Source organism: Heliconius melpomene, chromosome 15, assembly GCF_056956725.1.
Source record: "Heliconius melpomene rosina isolate 202511_hmr_F chromosome 15, ASM5695672v1, whole genome shotgun sequence".
Lineage (NCBI taxonomy): Eukaryota > Metazoa > Arthropoda > Insecta > Lepidoptera > Nymphalidae > Heliconius > Heliconius melpomene.
Genome location: NC_140403.1, coordinates 4,843,010 through 4,863,267, shown reverse-complemented (window position 1 = coordinate 4,863,267; position 20,258 = coordinate 4,843,010). Strand labels below are relative to the sequence as shown.

General features: G+C 31.2%; 5 protein-coding genes across 6 annotated transcripts; 4 read left to right on the top strand and 1 right to left on the bottom strand.

Annotated features, from left to right (window-relative positions):
- Positions 1-825: 825 nt before the first annotated feature.
- On the top strand, positions 826-2,487 carry LOC146531405 (L-xylulose reductase-like). The gene is made up of 6 exons (XM_085198254.1): positions 826-899; positions 1,131-1,197; positions 1,275-1,527; positions 1,832-1,946; positions 2,053-2,255; positions 2,334-2,487. Exons 2-6 carry the CDS (start codon positions 1,143-1,145, stop codon positions 2,443-2,445), a joined length of 738 nt encoding a protein of 245 aa, XP_085054380.1. The 5' UTR covers positions 826-899; positions 1,131-1,142; the 3' UTR covers positions 2,446-2,487.
- A 101-nt stretch (positions 2,488-2,588) lies between these two features.
- On the top strand, positions 2,589-4,379 carry LOC146531404 (L-xylulose reductase-like). Its single transcript, XM_085198255.1, has 5 exons — positions 2,589-2,938; positions 3,060-3,312; positions 3,399-3,513; positions 3,601-3,806; positions 3,890-4,379. Exons 1-5 carry the CDS (start codon positions 2,887-2,889, stop codon positions 3,999-4,001), a joined length of 738 nt encoding a protein of 245 aa, XP_085054381.1. The 5' UTR covers positions 2,589-2,886; the 3' UTR covers positions 4,002-4,379.
- A 421-nt stretch (positions 4,380-4,800) lies between these two features.
- LOC146531403 (D-erythrulose reductase-like) lies at positions 4,801-6,642 on the top strand. The gene is made up of 5 exons (XM_085198250.1): positions 4,801-5,030; positions 5,144-5,396; positions 5,472-5,586; positions 5,670-5,872; positions 6,073-6,642. The coding sequence occupies exons 1-5, from the start codon at positions 4,979-4,981 to the stop codon at positions 6,182-6,184; spliced, it is 735 nt and encodes a 244-aa protein (XP_085054376.1). The 5' UTR covers positions 4,801-4,978; the 3' UTR covers positions 6,185-6,642.
- Positions 6,643-7,195: 553 nt separating this feature from the next.
- On the top strand, positions 7,196-8,924 carry LOC146531402 (L-xylulose reductase-like). Its single transcript, XM_085198251.1, has 5 exons — positions 7,196-7,489; positions 7,851-8,103; positions 8,185-8,299; positions 8,495-8,697; positions 8,779-8,924. The coding sequence occupies exons 1-5, from the start codon at positions 7,438-7,440 to the stop codon at positions 8,888-8,890; spliced, it is 735 nt and encodes a 244-aa protein (XP_085054377.1). The 5' UTR covers positions 7,196-7,437; the 3' UTR covers positions 8,891-8,924.
- dco (discs overgrown casein kinase 1) lies at positions 8,922-19,815 on the bottom strand. 2 transcript variants are annotated; one of them, XM_085198242.1, is made up of 8 exons: positions 19,446-19,815; positions 18,773-18,883; positions 18,198-18,390; positions 17,205-17,347; positions 15,527-15,729; positions 14,091-14,250; positions 13,481-13,558; positions 8,922-12,911 (listed from the first exon to the last, which is right to left on the bottom strand). In XM_085198242.1, the coding sequence occupies exons 1-8, from the start codon at positions 19,519-19,521 to the stop codon at positions 12,850-12,852; spliced, it is 1,026 nt and encodes a 341-aa protein (XP_085054368.1). In that variant the 5' UTR covers positions 19,522-19,815; the 3' UTR covers positions 8,922-12,849. The 2 variants fall into 2 exon arrangements, with proteins under 2 accessions (XP_085054368.1, XP_085054369.1); XM_085198243.1 differs by lacking the exon at positions 13,481-13,558 and having other exon boundaries at positions 19,446-19,814.
- Positions 19,816-20,258: the final 443 nt, after the last annotated feature.

Here is a 20,258-nt window from a genome sequence, read left to right as displayed (position 1 = left end):
AGAGCCGTCGTAGTGGCGTAGTAATTAAATGCCTGATCGAATACAATATTTGTAGGTTCAAATTCAATTGCAAAAATATTTGATTGTTTAATATTCACTTTTCTTCATTCTGGTTCTGGTCTCCTCCTTCAATACGCAATGCCACCAGAATTCGGCGGAAACTGGAGAACATTTGTACACTTATGTCTTAATGGGAACTCAATTATATTAGCACTAGGTTCCCAGGATCCATCTGCGTACCGTTCTATGTGCAGGAAATAGCGTGAAGCTAAAAAAATATATTTGAAGTTACAAAAAAAATTTAAAATTCTAATTTTACGTAGATATAGTTATAAGTTTACTAAGAATGCTTTTAAACATTTTATAAAAAAAACACATTTAAATATCGTTTGAGGCCGTCGTGGCGCAGCGGCAGAGTGGTTGTGGGTTCGATCCCCACTCGAGGAAGTGAAATATTTATTTACGTTTATATTTTCATTTCTTCGCTCTGTTGTCGAGGCGAAGCGCGGCGTTGAGTTCTGCCACTTAACACGCAATGCCTCCAGAATTCGGCAGAAAGTGGTGAACGGAGTGTTAACACTAGGTTCCCTTTGCCTACCCTGCTGTGTGCGGGATACAGCGTGAAGCTGATTTAATTTAAATATCGATTATATAAGGAGAATGTGAAAAATAAAATAACTATGATCTCTGTATCAGCGCAGTAGATAGCGGCTTACTCAAGACAATACTTATTATCTTATTCAATGTGCTATCGTATTTGTTATTATAACCTTGTGGAAACATAAAATCTTGTTTTATATTTATATAAATTGTTACATAATTTAACAGAGTTCTTATAAGTATAAACTTATTTTGTGTTGTAATTTTTGTAATTTTTATTAAAAATAACTAATAAATAGGTAAGTTACACCAATATGAAGTAATTAATTATGTTATAATATAATTTAACAAATGAATGAGTTGTATTCTATAACTCGAGATAATGGTGGATGCTGTAATTCTACTTAAATATTTTTATTTAAAACTAATCATAGTTGTTAAATAGTAGAATAAAATATTAATTTTCTATAATGAAAATACTTTAATATAATTACTACTAATAATTTGTATAAACTTTTATTCGTCTTCAGCGCCAAAAATTTATGATGGAGATCTCGTTTAAAGGAAAACGTGTGCTAGTGACAGGCGCCGGACAGGGTAAGTAATTTATCATTATTTATTTATTTGTTATATAATATTTTACTTGGAAAAATAAAAACAAAGACGTGTTTTAGGAATCGGTAGAGGAATTTGCATAGAATTATGGCGGGCCGGGGCTAAGGTGGTTGCAATTTCCAGAACTAAATCCCATTTGGATAGCCTGAAAAACGAATATCCATCTATTGATATTGTAGAATTAGATGTTGGTGATTGGGATAAAACTAGAAAGGTCGTTGAAAGTCTTGGACACTTCGACGCACTCGTAAATAATGCAGCTCTAGCGATATGTGAACCTTTCCTAGAATGTTCACCAGACGCTTTTGACAAGTAATTTCTTTAAAAATATATTTTACTTCTTAGTTTTACTTTTTAGTTACTTATTTTATAATTAAATATGTTTTTAATCTAATTAAATAACGTTACAATTGCGCTTCTCAAGATTTTTATAAATTACGTAGGATCTACTTTCAAGCAGTTTCATGCTTTTTCTTGCAAATAGTGGAAGATAGATTCGAATGTTAAAACAAAACTTAGTGTTTTAAAACTCGACTCTTCCACCAGTTACCCACTTTCTGGCCATTTTTTTTAACATTCTGAATACACTCAATAATTTTTTATATATTTATTTTAGCATTTTTAATATAAATGTAAAAGCGGCAATAAACATAAGCCAAATCGTTGCTAGAAAAATGATAGACAGCAAAACTTCTGGCGCAATAGTTAATGTCTCTTCTCAAGCATCTAAGGTAAGGGCAATATATTTTACAGGATAAATTAATTTAATAATATTATTATAAACAAAACAATTAATTATATTAAACGAATTTGGGTAATTAAAATGTTTTTTTATAGGCGGCCCTAAAAGATCATACTATTTATAGTGGATCTAAAGCTGCGCTAGATGCTGTAACTCGTGCAATGGCTCTGGAGCTAGGACCTTATGGTATCAGAGTAAACGCTGTTAATCCTACAGTAATTATGACAGCTATGGGTAAAATTGGCTGGTCAGACCCTGAAAAAGCTAATACTATGCTTTCAAAAATTCCCCTTGGAAGGTACCTACATTTGTTAATTATTTTATTTCAGTATACATGTAATTAAGCGAATAATTTATGTACCATGTTCGGTTACAGGTTCGGTGAAGTTTCGGAGGTCACAGATGTTGTTCTTTATCTTTTAAGCGATAAAGCAAGTCTTATTAATGGCGTTGAACTTCCTATTGATGGGGGATTCTTGGCCTGCTGAGAATACTATACGTTTACAATAAATAATATCATTCAACTATAATATTTTATTTTTCATTACTTGCATATTACTAAAATTCGATAAACGTATAAAGCAATACATAATAGTCATACATGTTGTGCCCATGTGTGTCCTTACTAAAATAATCTAAAAATATATTAACATTTAAGTTCGATTTATTAATCAACTTTAAGACATTTAACACAATTAATTTATTTTTTAAGTCAACGTCGAAGTTATAAACTATTATGATCATGACTCGTGTACCCGAAATGCACATAAGTACCTGTTTAAAATTCAAAATTTTGTTTATTTTGACGTAAGTGTTTAATTTAAAAACCTGCGTACTTTACTAATTTATTCTCTTAAAACAGTTGGTCATGTTAAAGTGCTTTCATGTGCATAAATCATATAATTTAAAAGAAAACTTCAAATTAAACTATGGAAATTTCATTTAAAGGAAAACGTATACTAGTGACCGGCGCCGGACAAGGTCAGTTAAAACACTTTTAAAATATTTAAAGCGTATTTTTTTATAAACTTCTTTTGATATTTGACTCCAAATCAATAGCACTATGGATTATTTTATATTTACTTCTACTTTGCATTCGTAGGTATAGGAAGAGGTATAGCTATAGAACTATGGCGAGCTGGAGCCAATATTGTTGCTTTGTCTCGTACAAGGAGCCATTTAGAACAATTACAGACTGAATATCCATCAATTGATATTGTTGACATAGACGTTGCTGACTGGGATAAAACGAGACATATCATTGAATCTTTAGGACATTTTGATGCACTTGTAAACAACGCAGCTGTTGTTGTACGCGAATCATTTCTTAATTGCTCTCTAGATAATTTTGATAAGTATGTTGTTCTTCATGTATTTTAAGTTGCTTTATTTTTGTTTTAAGTGTTGCCTAAAGAAATAATGTTGAGCTATGTTATTCCAGAACATTTAATATTAATGTAAAAGCTGTTTTAAACATAAGCCAAATAGTTGCTAAGAAAATGATTGAAAACAAAACTGCTGGTGCCATAGTTAACATATCCTCACAAGCCTCTAAGGTACATATATTTATTATCTAACTACCACAGAAATAAGTACTATTCAATATGTAGTAAAATATTATATACCATTATTTTTATTTTTAGGCTGCCTTAAAAGATCATGCCATTTACAGTGCCTCAAAAGCTGCATTAGATGCTGTAACTCGTGCAATGGCTCTGGAACTAGGACCTTATGGTATTAGAGTAAATGCTGTTAATCCTACAGTAATTACGACGGCTAGGGGTAAAATTGGGTGGTCATCAGACTCTGAAAAAGCTAATATTATGCTATCAAAAATTCCACTAAGAAGGTGTCTATGTTTTTTTTTATATAATTTTGTCAACAACTAATAAGTTGCAATATTTTAAATATTAAGTATATGTTCTGTTACAGATTTGGTGAAGTTTCGGAGGTCACAGATGTTGTTCTCTATCTTTTGAGTGATAAAGCAAGCCTTATTAATGGTGTTGAGCTTCCCATAGATGGAGGTTTCTTGGCATGTTAAGAATACGAAGCTTACAATATACAGGATGGAATTGTCAGCACCACTTTAAATGAAACCACAATTTTAACTACTCTATATAAAGCCTAATGTAATTCGGAAAAAAATAATACCCAAAAATGAAAAAGTTTTTTTTTCAAACAAAATAAATAATAAAATTATCCTTTTAAAATAAAACGTCATTTGTAAAGTATAATATAGACACGCACACACTTACCTGTCAAAGCGGCAACATCACACACTTATGTGTGCGTCACACAAAATACAGGTATGGATAAAAATCGTGAAATGAAAAAAAAATCCTACGTCCAAACTGTTGAGGTACCTTAATTATTTTTTAGTTCTGAGTTTAAAATATTTTACCCTATATGCAGTTTCAGTAAAAGTAGCGCTGCCTCTTCCATCCTGTATAATATAATTCTATTTTTGTATTTAATCTCACTATTACATAGTAATAGAAAATATACAAATATAACATATATTAATATTTATATTATTTTTAATTTAATGAACGTTTATAGTATGATACTTAACAAATATTTGTTGCATTTATAGTTTTTTTAAAATATAAATAAAACTTATACAAGTATGTAATACTATGTGCGTACAGTACATGTTAATAGATACAGTTCAGCTGGTTATATTCATGTATAAACCTCCTTTAACTATTGATATTAAAAAAATATTATTTATTTAAAAAAAAACTATCTTTAACGTTTCCGCTTGTTTACTCTTTGACCCCACTTTAAAACGATTCATTTATTCTCTATATTTTATGTCAAAGTCATAAGCTGTCATGAAGTTTACAACTGTCAATTTGTAAATCCAGTGCGATATATAAATTTTGTTTATTTTGACGTCATTAATTTAATAAGCTGTGTATTTTGCAAATTTATATTTCTGAAACAGTTGGTGTAGTTAAATTGCTATTACATGCATATTTATAAGAATTAAAACGATATCTATTAGCAAAACAAACTATGGAAATTTCATTTAAGGGAAAACGAATCCTTGTCACCGGTGCCGGACAAGGTTGGTTAAAATTAGTTCAAAGTGTTTTTTGTAAAACGCTTTTGTTATTTAACTTGAAATCAATAACATTATGGCTTGTTTGTTTTATTGATATTTACTTAACGCATTCGTAGGTATAGGAAGAGGTATAGCTGTAGAACTATGGCGAGCTGGAGCCAATATTGTTGCCTTGTCTCGTACAAGGAGCCATTTAGAACAATTACAGAGTGAATATCCATCAATTGATATTGTTGACATAGACGTTGCTGACTGGGATAAAACACGAAATATAATTGAATCTTTAGGACATTTTGATGCACTTGTGAACAATGCAGCTGTTGCTGTATGTGAACCTTTCCTTAATTGTTCTCCAGACAATTTTGACAAGTATGATATTCTTCATATTTTTTAATTTTTTAAAGTGCTACTTAAACATATAATCTAAAATGAATATTATTCCAGAATGTTTGATGTAAATGTAAAAGCTGTTTTAAACATAAGCCAAGTAGTTGCTAAGAAAATGATTGAAAACAAAACACCTGGTGCCATAGTAAACATATCTTCACAAGCATCTAAGGTATATCCAATTTCTATCTACTACATAAATGAGTTTAATGTTCTGTTACTGTAATCATAATTATCTAGTACTCTTATTTTTAGGCTGCCTTAAAAGATCATGCCATATATAGTGCCTCAAAAGCTGCATTAGATGCTATAACTCGAGCTATGGCTTTAGAATTGGGCCCATTTGGTATAAGAGTAAATGCTGTTAACCCAACTGTGATCATGACTCCAATGTCCCAAGTCGGTTGGTCTGATCCTGAGAGAAGTGCTGAAATGAAAGCAAAGATACCACTTGGGAGGTAAATATGACAAAATAGTTATTTACTACATTTTGCATTTCCTTACTTCTTCACCAATAAAATAAATGTTTTATAATAATATTGCTACACAAACAAATCTACAACCATGCAGTATTTGGTATTTATTGAAATATAATACTATTGATATTGATTTATTGTAGTAAACTAACTGATTTCTATAGCAATATTATATCTTACAGGTTTGGTGAAGTATCAGAAGTGGTTAATACTGTTGTGTTCTTGCTAAGCGAAAAATCAAGCATGATCAATGGAGTTGAACTTCCAATTGACGGTGGCTTCCTTGCTACATAAATATACCAAATCAATCAAAATAATGACCTCCAAATGTTCCTTTTTAAACTTTTTATTCATGTATTGCCTTATAGATCTGTTATAATTAATTTGTTTTAAAAAAAATATTTAGGTACCAAAGAATGAAATGTTGCCTTTTTATATCCTATAATTATAAGTACTACCAATAGTAGAACTACCAATAAAAGATAGCAACCAATCTCAAATAAATTTTATCAGTTATGAAATGCCTTCATTACCCATTAATAATCTAATTGTTAACTAAGAATTTAAATACAAGTATTTAAATATTCTTGATATTATTGTTAACACAAAAAAAACGCTAAATAAGAAAATTCAACATTATTTAATATATAGGATACTCATCTTCTAACATGTAACTTGCTTTTATGCTTAGACCTATTATGCTTGAAATGCATATAATATTTCGTTTTGTAATAAATATAATTGTTTGTAAATTACGAGTTTTATTTAAATTAAAATACAAAATTCTTATTCGATATTATTATTTCTTTATAGCGATAAAACAGGAAGCTGAGTTCAAGGCTGAGCAAAACACAAACAGTAAACATCTCAAATGCGTAATAACTGCGACAAATTTTATTTTTAATAAGAGAAATATTCAATACTTTTCTTCATAAACTTTTACATTATACGAATATTACGTAACTATTAGTTATAAAGCCAGTCGTAGCGCAGGGGCACAAGTGTGTGACTGTACACGCAACAGATGAGGGTTCGATTCCCACTAAGTGGGAGTAAACTGTTTTAGCACTAGGCTCCTGTCTACCCTACTGGTTGCTACTTGCGGGATACATACAGCGTGATGTTTTTTGTATTTTTTTATTTGTTATATATTATATATTTTTATTGGATGAAAAGTAACAAATATATATATATATATATATTTATAAATATATGAAATAACAAATTATAAGGTAGCAATTAATCATATTTTAAAATTGCTTAAGCTCTTTTTAAGTTTTTGGAGTAGATAAGATGCTGTTGCTAACAGAAATAAGTTAAATTTAAAAATTTTAACAATGACTGAACATCCATTACGTGTCAAAATGTTATTTAAACACACTATAACGTACTATGGATCATAAAAACATAAGCATTATCATTTTTATTGCAAGTAGGTATATTATGACGACCATATTAGGGGTCGCTGATAGCGATACGTGTGTTTGTGAAGGAAAGATTACACATATTAAAATAATAGATTCATTTGTTTCTCCTATACCGTTGAAATGGACAAATATTTCGAAGGAAAAAGAATTTTAGTTACAGGAGGATGCCAAGGTAATTTATTTTGTTAGTAATTGCTACGAATACTTAGTTGAACAAATAAATATTTAAAACCTATTTTATATATAATGACGCGTATATAATACGTGGCGCAGGAACACAAGCGTGTGTCTATAACGCGACGGTCGTGGGTTCGATTGCTGCTCGGGAGAATTGATTATTATTTATTAATATTACCATTTCTTAGCTCTGGCGCCAAGGCAATAACACGGCGTTAAGATTCGCCACTCAAGACGCAATGTCTCGAAAAATTCGACGGAAAGTGGGGAACGAAGTGCCTTCCTACCCTGCCTCTGCTTACCTTGTTATAAGCGGAATACAGCGTGAAGTTGATTTATTTATTTTATATTTATAGGTATCGGTAAAGGAACAGTTTTAGAATTGTGGCGCTGTGGAGCAAATGTTGTCGCCTTGTCCAATCAGAAGGAAAATCTGAATAAACTTAAAAATGAGTATCCCTCTATCGAAATAGCTTGCGTAGACCTATGCGATTGGAAAGAAACTCATAAAATTGTGGACTCTCTGGGCGCTTTTGACGGCTTAGTTAATTGTGCGGGATTTATAAACAATCAACCATTTCTAGAATGCTCACCCGAGGCGTTTGAAGCGTAAGAAAACCAAATCAAAATCTATACAATCAAATTTATAATGCTCGAACTATACACTTATTATAAATTAAATAATTTCAGGACAATGAACGTAAACGTAAAAGCTATTCTCAACGTTAGCCAAGTAGTGGCGAAGAAAATGATAGCTAAAAATATTAAGGGATCTATTGTTAACATATCATCGCAAACTTCAAAGGTACGTATAGTACGGCCGATAAGTTGTGGCCGCCTTGAAGTTAGCTGTAGATGGCTACGAAAATTATTTCTTCCAAAGTGAACATAACCCAACTTCAGGGCAACGACTTATTGATAGTACTGTAACACCAATACATATTTTGTATGAATGCACTGGTTCATTATTAAAATACTAATCTTATATGTACTTAATTAGGCAGCCATAAAGGACCATGTCGCGTACGCCTCATCTAAAGGCGCTGTCGACTCGATGACACGAGTCATGGCGTTAGAGCTGGGCCAGTATGGAATAAGGGTTAACGCAATCAATCCTACCGTTATTTTAACAGAATTGGGAAGGCGAGCTTGGGCTGATCCAGAAAAATCTAAAAATATGCTCTCAAAAATTCCATTAGGGAGGTAAGTATTGACTAGAGCTCAAAATCTTAGGTATTGTTTTACAATATATAAAGTAAAATATTGAAATATATCTAATTTCAGATTTGGTGAAGTACAAGAAGCAGTAAATGCCATAGTGTTTCTCTTAAGTGATAAATCAAGCATGATTACTGGTGTCCAACTACCTGTGGATGGTGGTTTCCTTGCTACATAAATATTAAATATAAAAAATAAACACAACAACATACAAGTTTTATTTTATTCAGTTTATTGTGCCAAAGGAATCGAATACATACTGGACGTAGAAAACAATGCAAGCATAATATTTTTTTATGTAATAAAAGCATATTAATATGCTAAGCTAAACAGGGGTCAGCACATATAGATTGCATAAAGAAACACGATCACATAATGTAGAACATAATATCGTCGAAATACAAGATCTATAATTTCACATATTAGTATTAATATACTCAAAATGGAGGGAACACACACATCCCCTTTGCTTAAATTTAGAATTTATTAAAATCCATTAAAAGCATTCATTTCCTAATTCCCTTATCCTACGCATACTGCTGACACTGACGATCAGCTACAGAAAATATGGAGGCAATCGAGATATTAAAGAATAGCCAAAAATTATACGAATTTAACACTACAACAGTTACGTTATTATTATATTCTTTTACCTAGGATATTGTAAAAAACAGTGTACCTGACTTAACTAAGTACCTTACTACGTAGACAGTGTTACAATTATTATATACAAAATTAAGTCGATAGTCTTTCGTCGGTCAGAGCGTCCGTGGCACTGGCGCGTAGTGTCGCGTCACTCACATTCACTATCACTACAAACCAGCACAACTCCACCTCGGAGAGTTCGCGCAGCACAATCTTAAACCCACTGCGGGTTAATCTTAACCTGTCTAACATAAACATGTCCTATTAGTAAAACAATATCATTAAAATATATTTGGGTATTAATAACATACTAACATTCCAATATTACCAAAAGCTCATACTAAAATATGCCAACACTTAGTAAATCCGCTGTCGACTATGAAGCATACATATGACGTGACGATGTTATTATGACGTGAATCAATTCAATCCGTATTCAAGTAAAGTCAGTAAGAAATGCTAAAAATACTGTTGACTAAACTTACTGTTATGAAAAGGTAACACAGGTCTACAACACAAAAAATCTGTATGTTTGAAGAACTTTAACTCATTCTCGTGTAACTCAATGTGCCGAAAACCAAAATAAAACTAGTAAGTGTAACAGTCTAGGACGTCTAAATTTTTCACAAAATTCCAATTCAAACTTAACTTGTCAGTTAGCCCTTTTTGTAATTATGATTTTAACATTATCATTTTTTTTATTTTATGGAACAATTTGTTTTCGATAAATTCTTTCAATACGTAAGTAAGAAAAGAAAGAAAGTAGTCAGTTATTTCTTAGCTTCATATTATTATGAAAGATATCCTAGCAACCGATACAGCAATGGTGCATGCTTCTGCTTAAGTAAAAAAAAGCATGACATGTCTTGCTATTTTAACTTAAGCAAAACAGACTACTACGGTAAAACATAGTAATTGTTTTTAATACCACATAAACAATCTAGATGAGTTGAAATTATCAAAGCTTCAAAAAAAAAATGTTTTTTCTTCACCTGTGTACAACAGCGACACAACAGTACGGCGGACAAAACTAACTAACTTTGAAGTTTCCACCACACTATGAACTCTTCGATGCGCTAGATTTCACACAAATCACTATATAATGCGGATTTTTATATCTAAAAACTTACATAATATCTTATCAATGGAACTTATTCCATTTATCAATCCTTTAACAAAATGTTAACTTTAATTATAATATTTACATAAAATTGAACCTAATTCTCAGTCATATTAGAGATGGATGGTTAATTCCGATTATATTTATCTGCACACATCCAATCTACGAGGTTTGCTAATTTTGATTAATTATACATAATATACAATAATGTCGTTTTTGCAATTAACCTTCTCATATTTTTTTTACATTTTTAAAGTGTTATTCTACACTTAGGAAAGACAAATATGTTTTAAAAAACCTAAAAATTTCGCTACATTCAAAATTTTTATGTTTTCTAAAAAGTATTTAACCTCTTCGTTATAATGGCATGGATAAATTTTACATAAGTTATTATAGTTGATAAAAAATTAATGTATTTTATATTATACATAATATAATTAGTTTATATAAAAAAACCTCAGCAAGTGTGAAAGTAGTACTATAGTATTTATCCATGTGACACAGCATAGAAAATAGTCTTGTTAAACAATTCGATAGATTAGGAAATATACAGTCATTATACAACATTTATCTTTTATATTTATTAAAAATTATCGCTCATACAATGTATTCTTAAAAGATATCTTCCCGTAATATTTTAACATTTTGATTGATTTTTAACATTATATTATACAATTCTATAAAGTTGGCAAAATTTAAAGTAAATGACTAACTAATGTCTTAATTTATATGAATTGTAAATAATTATAGGCAAAACTACTATGATAAGTGTACTGGTGAATTTTAGGTTTAAATTTACAATGTTTACTTTTCCTGAATTCTAATATAACCTTTTTAATTATATGATAGCTAAATTAAAAGATAATTAAAATAATCTAACAATTGATTTATTAATTACAGAGTAATGTGTGGGGCAGCTATGCTTGCATGCAAACATAAAAATCTCTAAGTCAAGTTTAAAAACTAAAAAAAAATAAAAGCTTAATAATGCACATATAGTGTTCAAAAAACAAAATAAATGATATTGGCCCACCAGCCAACATAGTCAATTCATTATGAAGTATAAACATTACCGTCCATGAGGTTACCTATTCAAATATTGTAAACAAATCAATGTGTTTTTTTTTATACAACAATAGCAGTACATTTGTACCACGCAATGTGACTGATATAAAATAATCATCTTATTCATATAACACAGCTTACTAATTAAAATACAAAATTGAAAGATTTTGGTAAATTACATGAGATCAAAGTTATTTAGACAACATGGACAGGTTTGCATTTATATATAGGAATGATCATATGTTGCCAGAACACCCCATTGAACAATGTTATTGTCTTCCACTAAAAGTGATTTTTCATTTTCTATTCTGTATTCAAATATGACAGAACTATGACAGAAATATAGAAGTGACAGACTGTTTTTGGAGTCAACTTACCTAATTAAAACTATGGCAGTGGCTGGACGTGTCAAACTGATGTATGCGTGAATGCATTTCAATTTAGGCAAATGATAAAGTTAATTAAAAAAAATCATAAAAAATAATATGGAAGACAATCGATTTTGAAGAAAACAAGATCATATTGCACATTAGCTCCCACAAGTATAATTAAAAAAAATAAAGATAGTATAGAGTTATCAATCAGTATGGTCAAAAATAGTTATTTAGTTCTAATCGCATGTAGACATAAAGCGATCGTATCTGTAACAATATAAGTGAATACTACAATTCAACCAATGTGATATATTGAACGTATCAAATCATTCTGGAGTCCAATTTTATTCAAGTAAATGCATCGAATATGGTCACTCTCGGCCGGTATTTGACTCCACTATGAACAAATTAACACGCGCTGCTCTCGTCCTAAACACGTCCCTTACATCTAAATATAACTGAGCATAAAGTACAATAGACGTACGGGTAGGCCTAACAACTATCTAATTAACGAGTGGACTCACGGGCCGGCACTCGTGTATTCGGCTAAAAATAATTTACAATATCGTATATATCGACTTAAGAGTGCAAACCTGCTAAATCCGTGTTGTTTATGTACTAGTAGATTTTAATATCATTGGAAAATATAAATAAAATACTAAAATTGACCGTTATTTTATTTCAAATAGTAAGTAAAGAAATCGTAAAAACTTTCTGATAATATACTCATAGTTTTTTATTCTGAGAATTTCATAGTCTAATAGCAGGTTTACACTCAAAGCCGCCGACGACATATGAATGCTCTTATTATTCTTATTATATATTAGCACTCTCGCGCGTCGGGTGTCAGTGCGGCTGCGGCGTCGGCCTCCGCTCGGGGCGGTGGTGGCGGTGTCGGCGCGGGTGGCGAGAACGGCGCGGGGGCGAGCGGCCTCACCGCCACTCCGATATGGCCGCCACGGTCGTGCTCGGCTGGCCCGCGGCGCCGGCGGCAGCTGTACAATGAATAATATTCATTTTAATATACAACATATACGTACTAAAAAGATTTATAAACACAATGTAATGTAAATATTATGATTATTCATTTATTATTTATTTATATGAAAAGAAAAACCTGTCAACTGCTACCCTACCTACTATATCTATAGACATCTAACATTTCAAATTAACCTTATTTAAGCCACTTCACACATTTAAATATTAAAAACGACATATTTTAAAAATATACGATATCATATATGGAATGTATTGATATGAAAAAACTATGAAATAATGAGAATAGTAATACTAATGAATCTTTTAATTTTAATTTTATTATGAAATGTATACTGTTATTTTTTTTTATTTTTTTTATTGGATTATATTATTATAGTGCTTTGCCCCCAATAGAATATTTCGATACTAATATTAATCACATTTCGTTGCCATTTCGAATCTAAGTTATCTAAAACCGGACCAGCGCAATAACGATATGACCTGCATACATTGTAAACACGAACGACGAACAGTCACTGTATATTGTGAAATTAACACATATTTTTAAATGTATGTAAATACTGACTGTTTTCTTGTTCCTGGTTTTGGTCGTGACGTCTTAAGGTGCGGTCGTTAGTTGGATTCACGTAGACGCGAGGAAATCCTATGAAAGAATAGTTACAATTCAATGTTGTTAAATGCTAGGACATTATAATAAACGTGTCAAGGTCGTTTGGATATACGCAGGCAAATAATGTATGAAATGCTAAATATATTAATAACCATAAACCGTAAAATTCATAGGAGTTAGTCAGTTGCCAGGGTTTCTTGTTAGATATAATGAATGTGACATGGAAAGTGTAAAAGTACTATATTATGAAAGATAGAAATTTGATGACGTTGGAAATTGTAAGAACCCAACCACCCTAACGGTCTCAGGTTTACTATTAAAAAAACTAAACATTACATGTACATAAAACTACAAACCTAATTATTAAAAAATAAACTTAACTTGCCCTAAACTTATATTAAAATTATGCTTATTGGCTTACATTTAATTCCTACAGTACAGTTTAGCAGTTGGAGAACAACAACAAAAAACGTTAATAATCATAAAATACAATATATTTAATTAAATAAAAAAAAAACAAACAAACATAAAACTTAAATATATAAAACTTATTTTAAAGACATACCAAATTTGAGCATATTCCAATCATAGACAAAGTCGTATGTGAAGCCTTGTCTGTGGAAGAGAGCGCGGAACAGTTGACGCAAGTGGCCGTAGTCGGGCCTCTCCTCGAAACGCAGTCGCCGGCAGTACTTGAGGTACAGCTGGAACTCGATCGGGTGGTTCTGAAATTGTTTATTTATAAGTCTTTAGAAATATACTAATAATGTTGTATAAAAAACCTAAAAATTAAATAAAATCAGCTTCACGCTTTTCGTTTCGAGAGAGAATTCGTTTTCAGACACTCCGCTTTCGCACTTCCCGCCGAATTGTGGAGGCATTGTGTGCTGAGTGGCGGAACTCAACGCCGCCGCGCTTTGCCTCGATACCAGAACGATGAAATGGAAATATAAATTTAAATAAATATTTTATATCCTCGAGTGGGGTCGAACCCATTACCACCCATCGCGTTTACACTCACACTTTGTGCCCCTGCGTCACGACAGCCTCGAACACTATTTTTTTTAACTTGATATATTTTTGAGTATATTAATATTATTAAAGAATCTTAGCAATCAAACAAACTTACAAACTCTTCCGCTTCATTATATTAGTATAGATATAGATTTACGCTGTATCTCGCAAATAACAAGGTAGGCAGAGTGAATCTGGAAAACTAGTGTTAAGACACTTCCATTCCCCATTTACTATAGTGTGTAGGTATAATTAAATTTCATGATTCCACTTCCAAAATTTAAAATATCAGTAAAAAAAATTCTGACAAGTAAAGCGTATAACACTGTTCAAGAATACTTAGAGGACAAACATGTATGGAATTAATGTCTATTGAATGTAATGCAGGATAGCTGCCAACTAATGTAATAGATTGTGATTGTACCATTGATTTTGAAAAGAGCAACTGTTGAGTTTCTTGCCGGCTCTTCTCAGCAGAACTGCCTTCCGAACCAGTGGTAGCTTTTTATTCATATGTTCATTCGACGATTCAAAAGTGCTTATAATAAATTTATTTCAATAAAGAATATTTTGAATTTGAATTTGATTTTCACCTCAATCAATTACTCAATTCATTACCAGAGTGAAGAAATTGATTTCCCCCAGAGGGATTAAAATCCATAAACATCATATCTCCAATCAAACCCTGTACCGAAATAGCCTTGAAACATACTACATATTTTCCTCATCATTCTACAATTCTACATTAAATCATTCTACATATTTTCCTTTTCAGAGGCCATCATGCTACAGAGGTACAAAAGAGCTACTGTAAACACAATGGCTATGGGTTCAATTCCCACTCAGACCCCTGAGTGAAATATTTAATATTTTCCTCGCTTTCCCTCACGAGATAAAGCAGGGTTGAAAAAAATAAAAAATATTAATAATAACTAGTAACTAGTTTATCTTAGTATATCAAATTTAAAAAGAGAATGATAAACTTACTTTGCACAGCTCATCGAATGGTGTGGATAATTTCTTCTCAGATATTCTCTCATATTTTTGACGTTTGGTCGCAGCTTTGAGTCCCTGCCAGGGCAAGCTCCCTCGGTTGAAATACATTAAGACATATCCAAGCGATTCTAAATCGTCACGTCGCGATTGCTCAATTCCTAAGTGAGTGTTAATTGATGCATATCTAGCTGTGCCTATAATTGAAATTGTTTATAATTAATTTCATGGGCGCATCTAGAGATAATTTTCTAGGCTAGGCTTTGGACAGCGAGGTTGTAGTAAAATTTTTGGGGTGAGAACAGGACTATTCTGGGACCCGTACCACCCAGACTTTATATTATTGCTACACCCATGGTAACCTTTCTTTTTTCAGAGAGACTGTCGTGATGCAGCGGTATAGTGTCTGGCCGTAAGAGCGACGGTTGTGCGTACTATTTCCATTTAGAACAATGAATTATTATCGCTCAAGTAACTAGAAACAGCAGCATTGACTTTCGCCATTTAGCACAAAATGTCTTCAAAATTGAAGGAAAGTAAGGAACAGAGTGTTGATACTTGGTCCCCTCTACCTACCCTGCTATACGCAGGTTGCAGCGTGAGTTTAAAAAGAAAACCTTTTTTTTTTTCAGAATTCAACTTTAGTGTGATGGATGGTATTAATTGGGTACTTGTATATGCAGGAAGCAGGGTCTTGTCGCCAGCTTTTAATAACACCATTGTTTTAATCAAGCAATCTTTAAAGCAAGGTGTTTATGCAATATTTTTAACTTAACACTGTATCCCCTGGCACATAGCAACCTAGTGTTAAGACACTGTTGCTATGCTTATATTCCCCATTTTACGCCGAATTTTTGAGGTACGGCGTGTTGAGTAGCAGAACTCAACGCCGCGCTTTCCCACGATCCCAGAGCGAAGGAAGTGAAAATAAATATTTAATTTCACCGTGTTGAAATCGTACACACACCCGTCGCAGGCTTGTGCCGCCTCCTATTACTTTGTTTATAACATAATATACTGCGAAGATAAAATAGATTACTTAACAAACAAAGTAATAGGATTATTATAATTAAAAAAAATGAAGAATTCATACAGAAAAAATATACATAATCCATTAAAAAGTTTAAGAGCAAAATGAAGGTGGAATTAGCATATCAAGTTCAGATTACAATTGTTACTAAATTATGAAAGATTCTCACGACCTTTAATTGTCCTTAGTTGATTCACAAGTTTTGTGACTCAACAACAAATTCCTAACTATATTCAATTCTAATAAAAACAATAATAATGAGTAAATTGTGGCAAAACACAAGAAGTGTACTAGTGGTATATCGTCAATGTAGTTGTGGTGGTTCAGAAGTTGGAAGATGGATTGATTGTAATTAATGCTTCATCAAGCAAGCTTACTCCTACAATCATAGGATATTTCATTTTGGTTATTTGTCTTTTGTCTTCTTATTTTAAGAGTTAATATGGCTTAATAAATAAGTTCTCATTATTCTCTAAACATTCTGTTCTTCACTTTCCATCCAATCACAAGTTGGACAGAAGGTGAAGAACAGAATGTTTTAACACTAGGTTCCCTCAGCCAACTCTGCTATAGTAGATTACAGTGGGGGATAACAAAAAAATCACTTGTAAGGAACATCACCATTTTGTACATTATACTCACCTGTCAAGTTTTTATTTTCTCTGTATGGGATATGTTGATTAGTGCGAGGATCTTTGTACTTCTTTGCTAGTCCAAAATCTATTATATATACTAAATTTCCCCTTTTACCAAGTCCCATTAAAAAGTTGTCTGGTTTGATGTCCCTAAAACATTATAAAAGGATATTAATTATATTAGAAAAAAACACTAAATTAGACATTTTGAATAAAAAACACTTATAGAGAAGAATTTTAGTAGATACCTTGAGTATATTATAGGTAATATTATAGGTAAATAAATGTAAAAATTTGGAGAAAGTTATATAAAAATAAGTGAAACAATGGTAGATTATAAAATAATCTTTATTCTTTTTTTTTTCTAAGAATATGACTACAATTTGAAAAACTTACTTGACCAATCTATATACAAACATACTCAGCTATATAACATAATAGGAATTCTCGGAAATACTAAGGATATAAATATAATATTAAATTAATATGAAAATCAAGCCATTAACAAGTGTCTAATATAGACTAGCGAGTGTAAAATTTTATTGGTTAGTTCTTATCTATAACCTATAGCATGACCTGCATTAATTGTAAATAAGAAAAGCTGTGATCATTTTATCAATGTGTATGTCACAGAAGGACAATTTTGTGCTCAGTTAAGTTAGAATAAGGTACTGACCTGACCAAACACATTTCATAGATAGTTCATGATTAACTTCACAATATATATAAAAACACAGTAGATTCACTCTTTTTTCTATTAGCACAAACTTTAATATTCACACTTATTTTGTAATTTTATTTTAAATAGATAAGCAGAGAAACACACAGCAGAGAGACACTCCACTTTCCACCTGAGTTTAAGACATTACAGGTTGTGTGACATTAATGGTTCACATGGATGATTTCCACTGACTATCAAATTTCCAGTTACTGTCCCACTGCACCATGATGACCTCAATTTATATTTTACATGATTAGACTATAAAAAGAAAATATATACCTATGTATGAAGCTCCTATAGTGTATATCCTCAATGCGATTAATAAGCTGATCTGCAAGGATGAGTACAGTCTTGAGAGAGAAACGACGTGAACAAAAGTTAAAGAGATCTTCTAAAGAGGGACCCAATAACTCCATTACCATTACATTGTAATCTCCTTCTGTACCGCACCATTTTATTGCTGGTATACCAACTGTTGAAAAGTGAAATTTTAATGTCTTTAAATAATTTTGTTCGGTTTATACTGTATTTCACGTACAGCAGGATAGGCTAAGGCTGAGTTAATAACATTCTATTCTCCACTTTCTCCACAATTTTTGATATTAGTAACAGAATTCAAAACAATGCTTTTATCTCTAACTGAGTGACAATGTGTAAATAACTGTCATGCTTACAGTTGGACACTGCTTTTGTGGCACAACAGTCCCACATCCTAATATTAATATTTATTAAAGACAAACAAAAACAAAATTAAACAAATTTCAAACTATATAATTACATTTATATAGTATATGTGTATATACTATATAAATAAAATATGTTAGAGATAAAAAATATATGTTAGATCTACTTACTTCCTCCTTGCATTAATTTGTAAAATTTGCTTTCTATGTGTAACTGTGGGTGTCTAGTTTTTTTACATTCTAACTTAATGGCCACTTCCTTTTTTGTAACTATATCTGTGCCTGAAAATGAAATAATAAATGAACACTGTTTACAAAAACATCATGTACATTGATATAATAAACAAGAGATCTAAAATTAAAATAATTCGAGTTTGACATATTTTCAACGTAATAACAAAACTGTGTATTCTATAAAATATAACTACTAAAACTATAATTTTATAAAGTATAATTTCTTAGGTTAAAAATTGTTAAAGCCCCAAGTAATCTTAACTTTTAAAATTGAAAAATGCTAATATTAAACTAATCGAAATAAACGACAGGCACGTAAATATTGTTAATAAGGCTGAGTATTTTTAATTCTAATAATTTTATCCACACTCATACTTAATTGATCATATCTATCATTACACAGAAGAAGCCCAGAAAGTCACATGTTATCATTCACTACACATGTAATAAAAATAACACACTTATGAGGTTAAAATATAAGAAGAATCATTTTCATCTAAGGAGCTTGCACCATGAAAGGAGTTGCAGCTATTTCGAAACAAAAAAAGTGCAGCTGGCCTACAATAGTAACCATCTTTCTTTGTTTACAACAAATTCATTTTCAGCTTACCTAGATAAATGTCTCCAAACGATCCCGAGCCTATCTTACGGCCCAGTCGGTATTTGTTACCGACGCGAAGCTCCATTTTATGTTTTGTAAGAGATGAAATTACTGTAATATTACTGACCACCAATTCATTACAGGACGGCCATATTTGCGATAGACGCAGATCTTTATTAAATTGAACTCGTTAAAAGTTCCAAAATTTATACCAAATTTTAAGGTTTTCGTAAGCAATTTCTGTTTATCTGAGGACCGTTATTTGTTATGTATGGTAGCTTTCTTTCACAAAATAATATTTAACAAAATTATAAATTTTTCACACACGCATCTAAGAGGAATTTTTGTATCTCAAGTCTCAACTTAATCTCATACTCATTCTCTAGTATTTTCTCATTCACAGATTATATTAATATAAATTTCCATTCAGTCATTCATTCATTATTGATGCGATCTGAATTAACAGCTTAAACGATGCGAACAGTAGAATAAAAAAATATATAAAACTAAAAATAATTATATCTTTTTGTTACATATTTTCATACTAAATCACTAAGCATTATATTTAATATCTTTACGTATATTTTATAGTAAAATGTATAAAAGGTGGGTGTTTTATGGGTTTTCAAAACATATTGTAACTCAAAAATTAAAAAAAAAAAATTAGATTTTTACTCTTCACCTTACATATTCTACCTCAATTTAAACAATTGGAAAACCACTAGCGTTTTTATATGGTACTTTTATCTATTGTTATGAGTCTTTTTAAATGAATGTTTCGAACATAAGAGTAACACTATGACTTCTTTTGTAGTATTTTAT

What these genes read in the sequence shown, in the direction of transcription:
- LOC146531403 (XM_085198250.1), top strand. Translation starts at nt 4,979, where the DNA reads ATGGAAATTTCATTTAAGGGAAAACGAATCCTTGTCACCGGTGCCGGA. An exon ending in TATCTTCACAAGCATCTAAG is followed by an intron (nt 5,587 to 5,669) that starts GTATATCCAATT and finishes TCTTATTTTTAG; the next exon opens with GCTGCCTTAAAAGATCATGC. An exon ending in GCAAAGATACCACTTGGGAG is followed by an intron (nt 5,873 to 6,072) that starts GTAAATATGACA and finishes TATATCTTACAG; the next exon opens with GTTTGGTGAAGTATCAGAAG.
- LOC146531405 (XM_085198254.1), top strand. Translation starts at nt 1,143, where the DNA reads ATGATGGAGATCTCGTTTAAAGGAAAACGTGTGCTAGTGACAGGCGCC. An exon ending in TCTCTTCTCAAGCATCTAAG is followed by an intron (nt 1,947 to 2,052) that starts GTAAGGGCAATA and finishes GTTTTTTTATAG; the next exon opens with GCGGCCCTAAAAGATCATAC. An exon ending in TCAAAAATTCCCCTTGGAAG is followed by an intron (nt 2,256 to 2,333) that starts GTACCTACATTT and finishes GTTCGGTTACAG; the next exon opens with GTTCGGTGAAGTTTCGGAGG.
- LOC146531402 (XM_085198251.1), top strand. Translation starts at nt 7,438, where the DNA reads ATGGACAAATATTTCGAAGGAAAAAGAATTTTAGTTACAGGAGGATGC. An exon ending in TATCATCGCAAACTTCAAAG is followed by an intron (nt 8,300 to 8,494) that starts GTACGTATAGTA and finishes GTACTTAATTAG; the next exon opens with GCAGCCATAAAGGACCATGT. An exon ending in TCAAAAATTCCATTAGGGAG is followed by an intron (nt 8,698 to 8,778) that starts GTAAGTATTGAC and finishes ATCTAATTTCAG; the next exon opens with ATTTGGTGAAGTACAAGAAG.
- LOC146531404 (XM_085198255.1), top strand. Translation starts at nt 2,887, where the DNA reads ATGGAAATTTCATTTAAAGGAAAACGTATACTAGTGACCGGCGCCGGA. An exon ending in TATCCTCACAAGCCTCTAAG is followed by an intron (nt 3,514 to 3,600) that starts GTACATATATTT and finishes TTTTATTTTTAG; the next exon opens with GCTGCCTTAAAAGATCATGC. An exon ending in TCAAAAATTCCACTAAGAAG is followed by an intron (nt 3,807 to 3,889) that starts GTGTCTATGTTT and finishes GTTCTGTTACAG; the next exon opens with ATTTGGTGAAGTTTCGGAGG.
- dco (XM_085198242.1), bottom strand. Translation starts at nt 19,521, where the DNA reads ATGGAGCTTCGCGTCGGTAACAAATACCGACTGGGCCGTAAGATAGGC. An exon ending in CAAATTAATGCAAGGAGGAA is followed by an intron (nt 18,391 to 18,772) that starts GTAAGTAGATCT and finishes ACTTTTCAACAG; the next exon opens with TTGGTATACCAGCAATAAAA. An exon ending in TATAGGAGCTTCATACATAG is followed by an intron (nt 17,348 to 18,197) that starts GTATATATTTTC and finishes ATAATGTTTTAG; the next exon opens with GGACATCAAACCAGACAACT.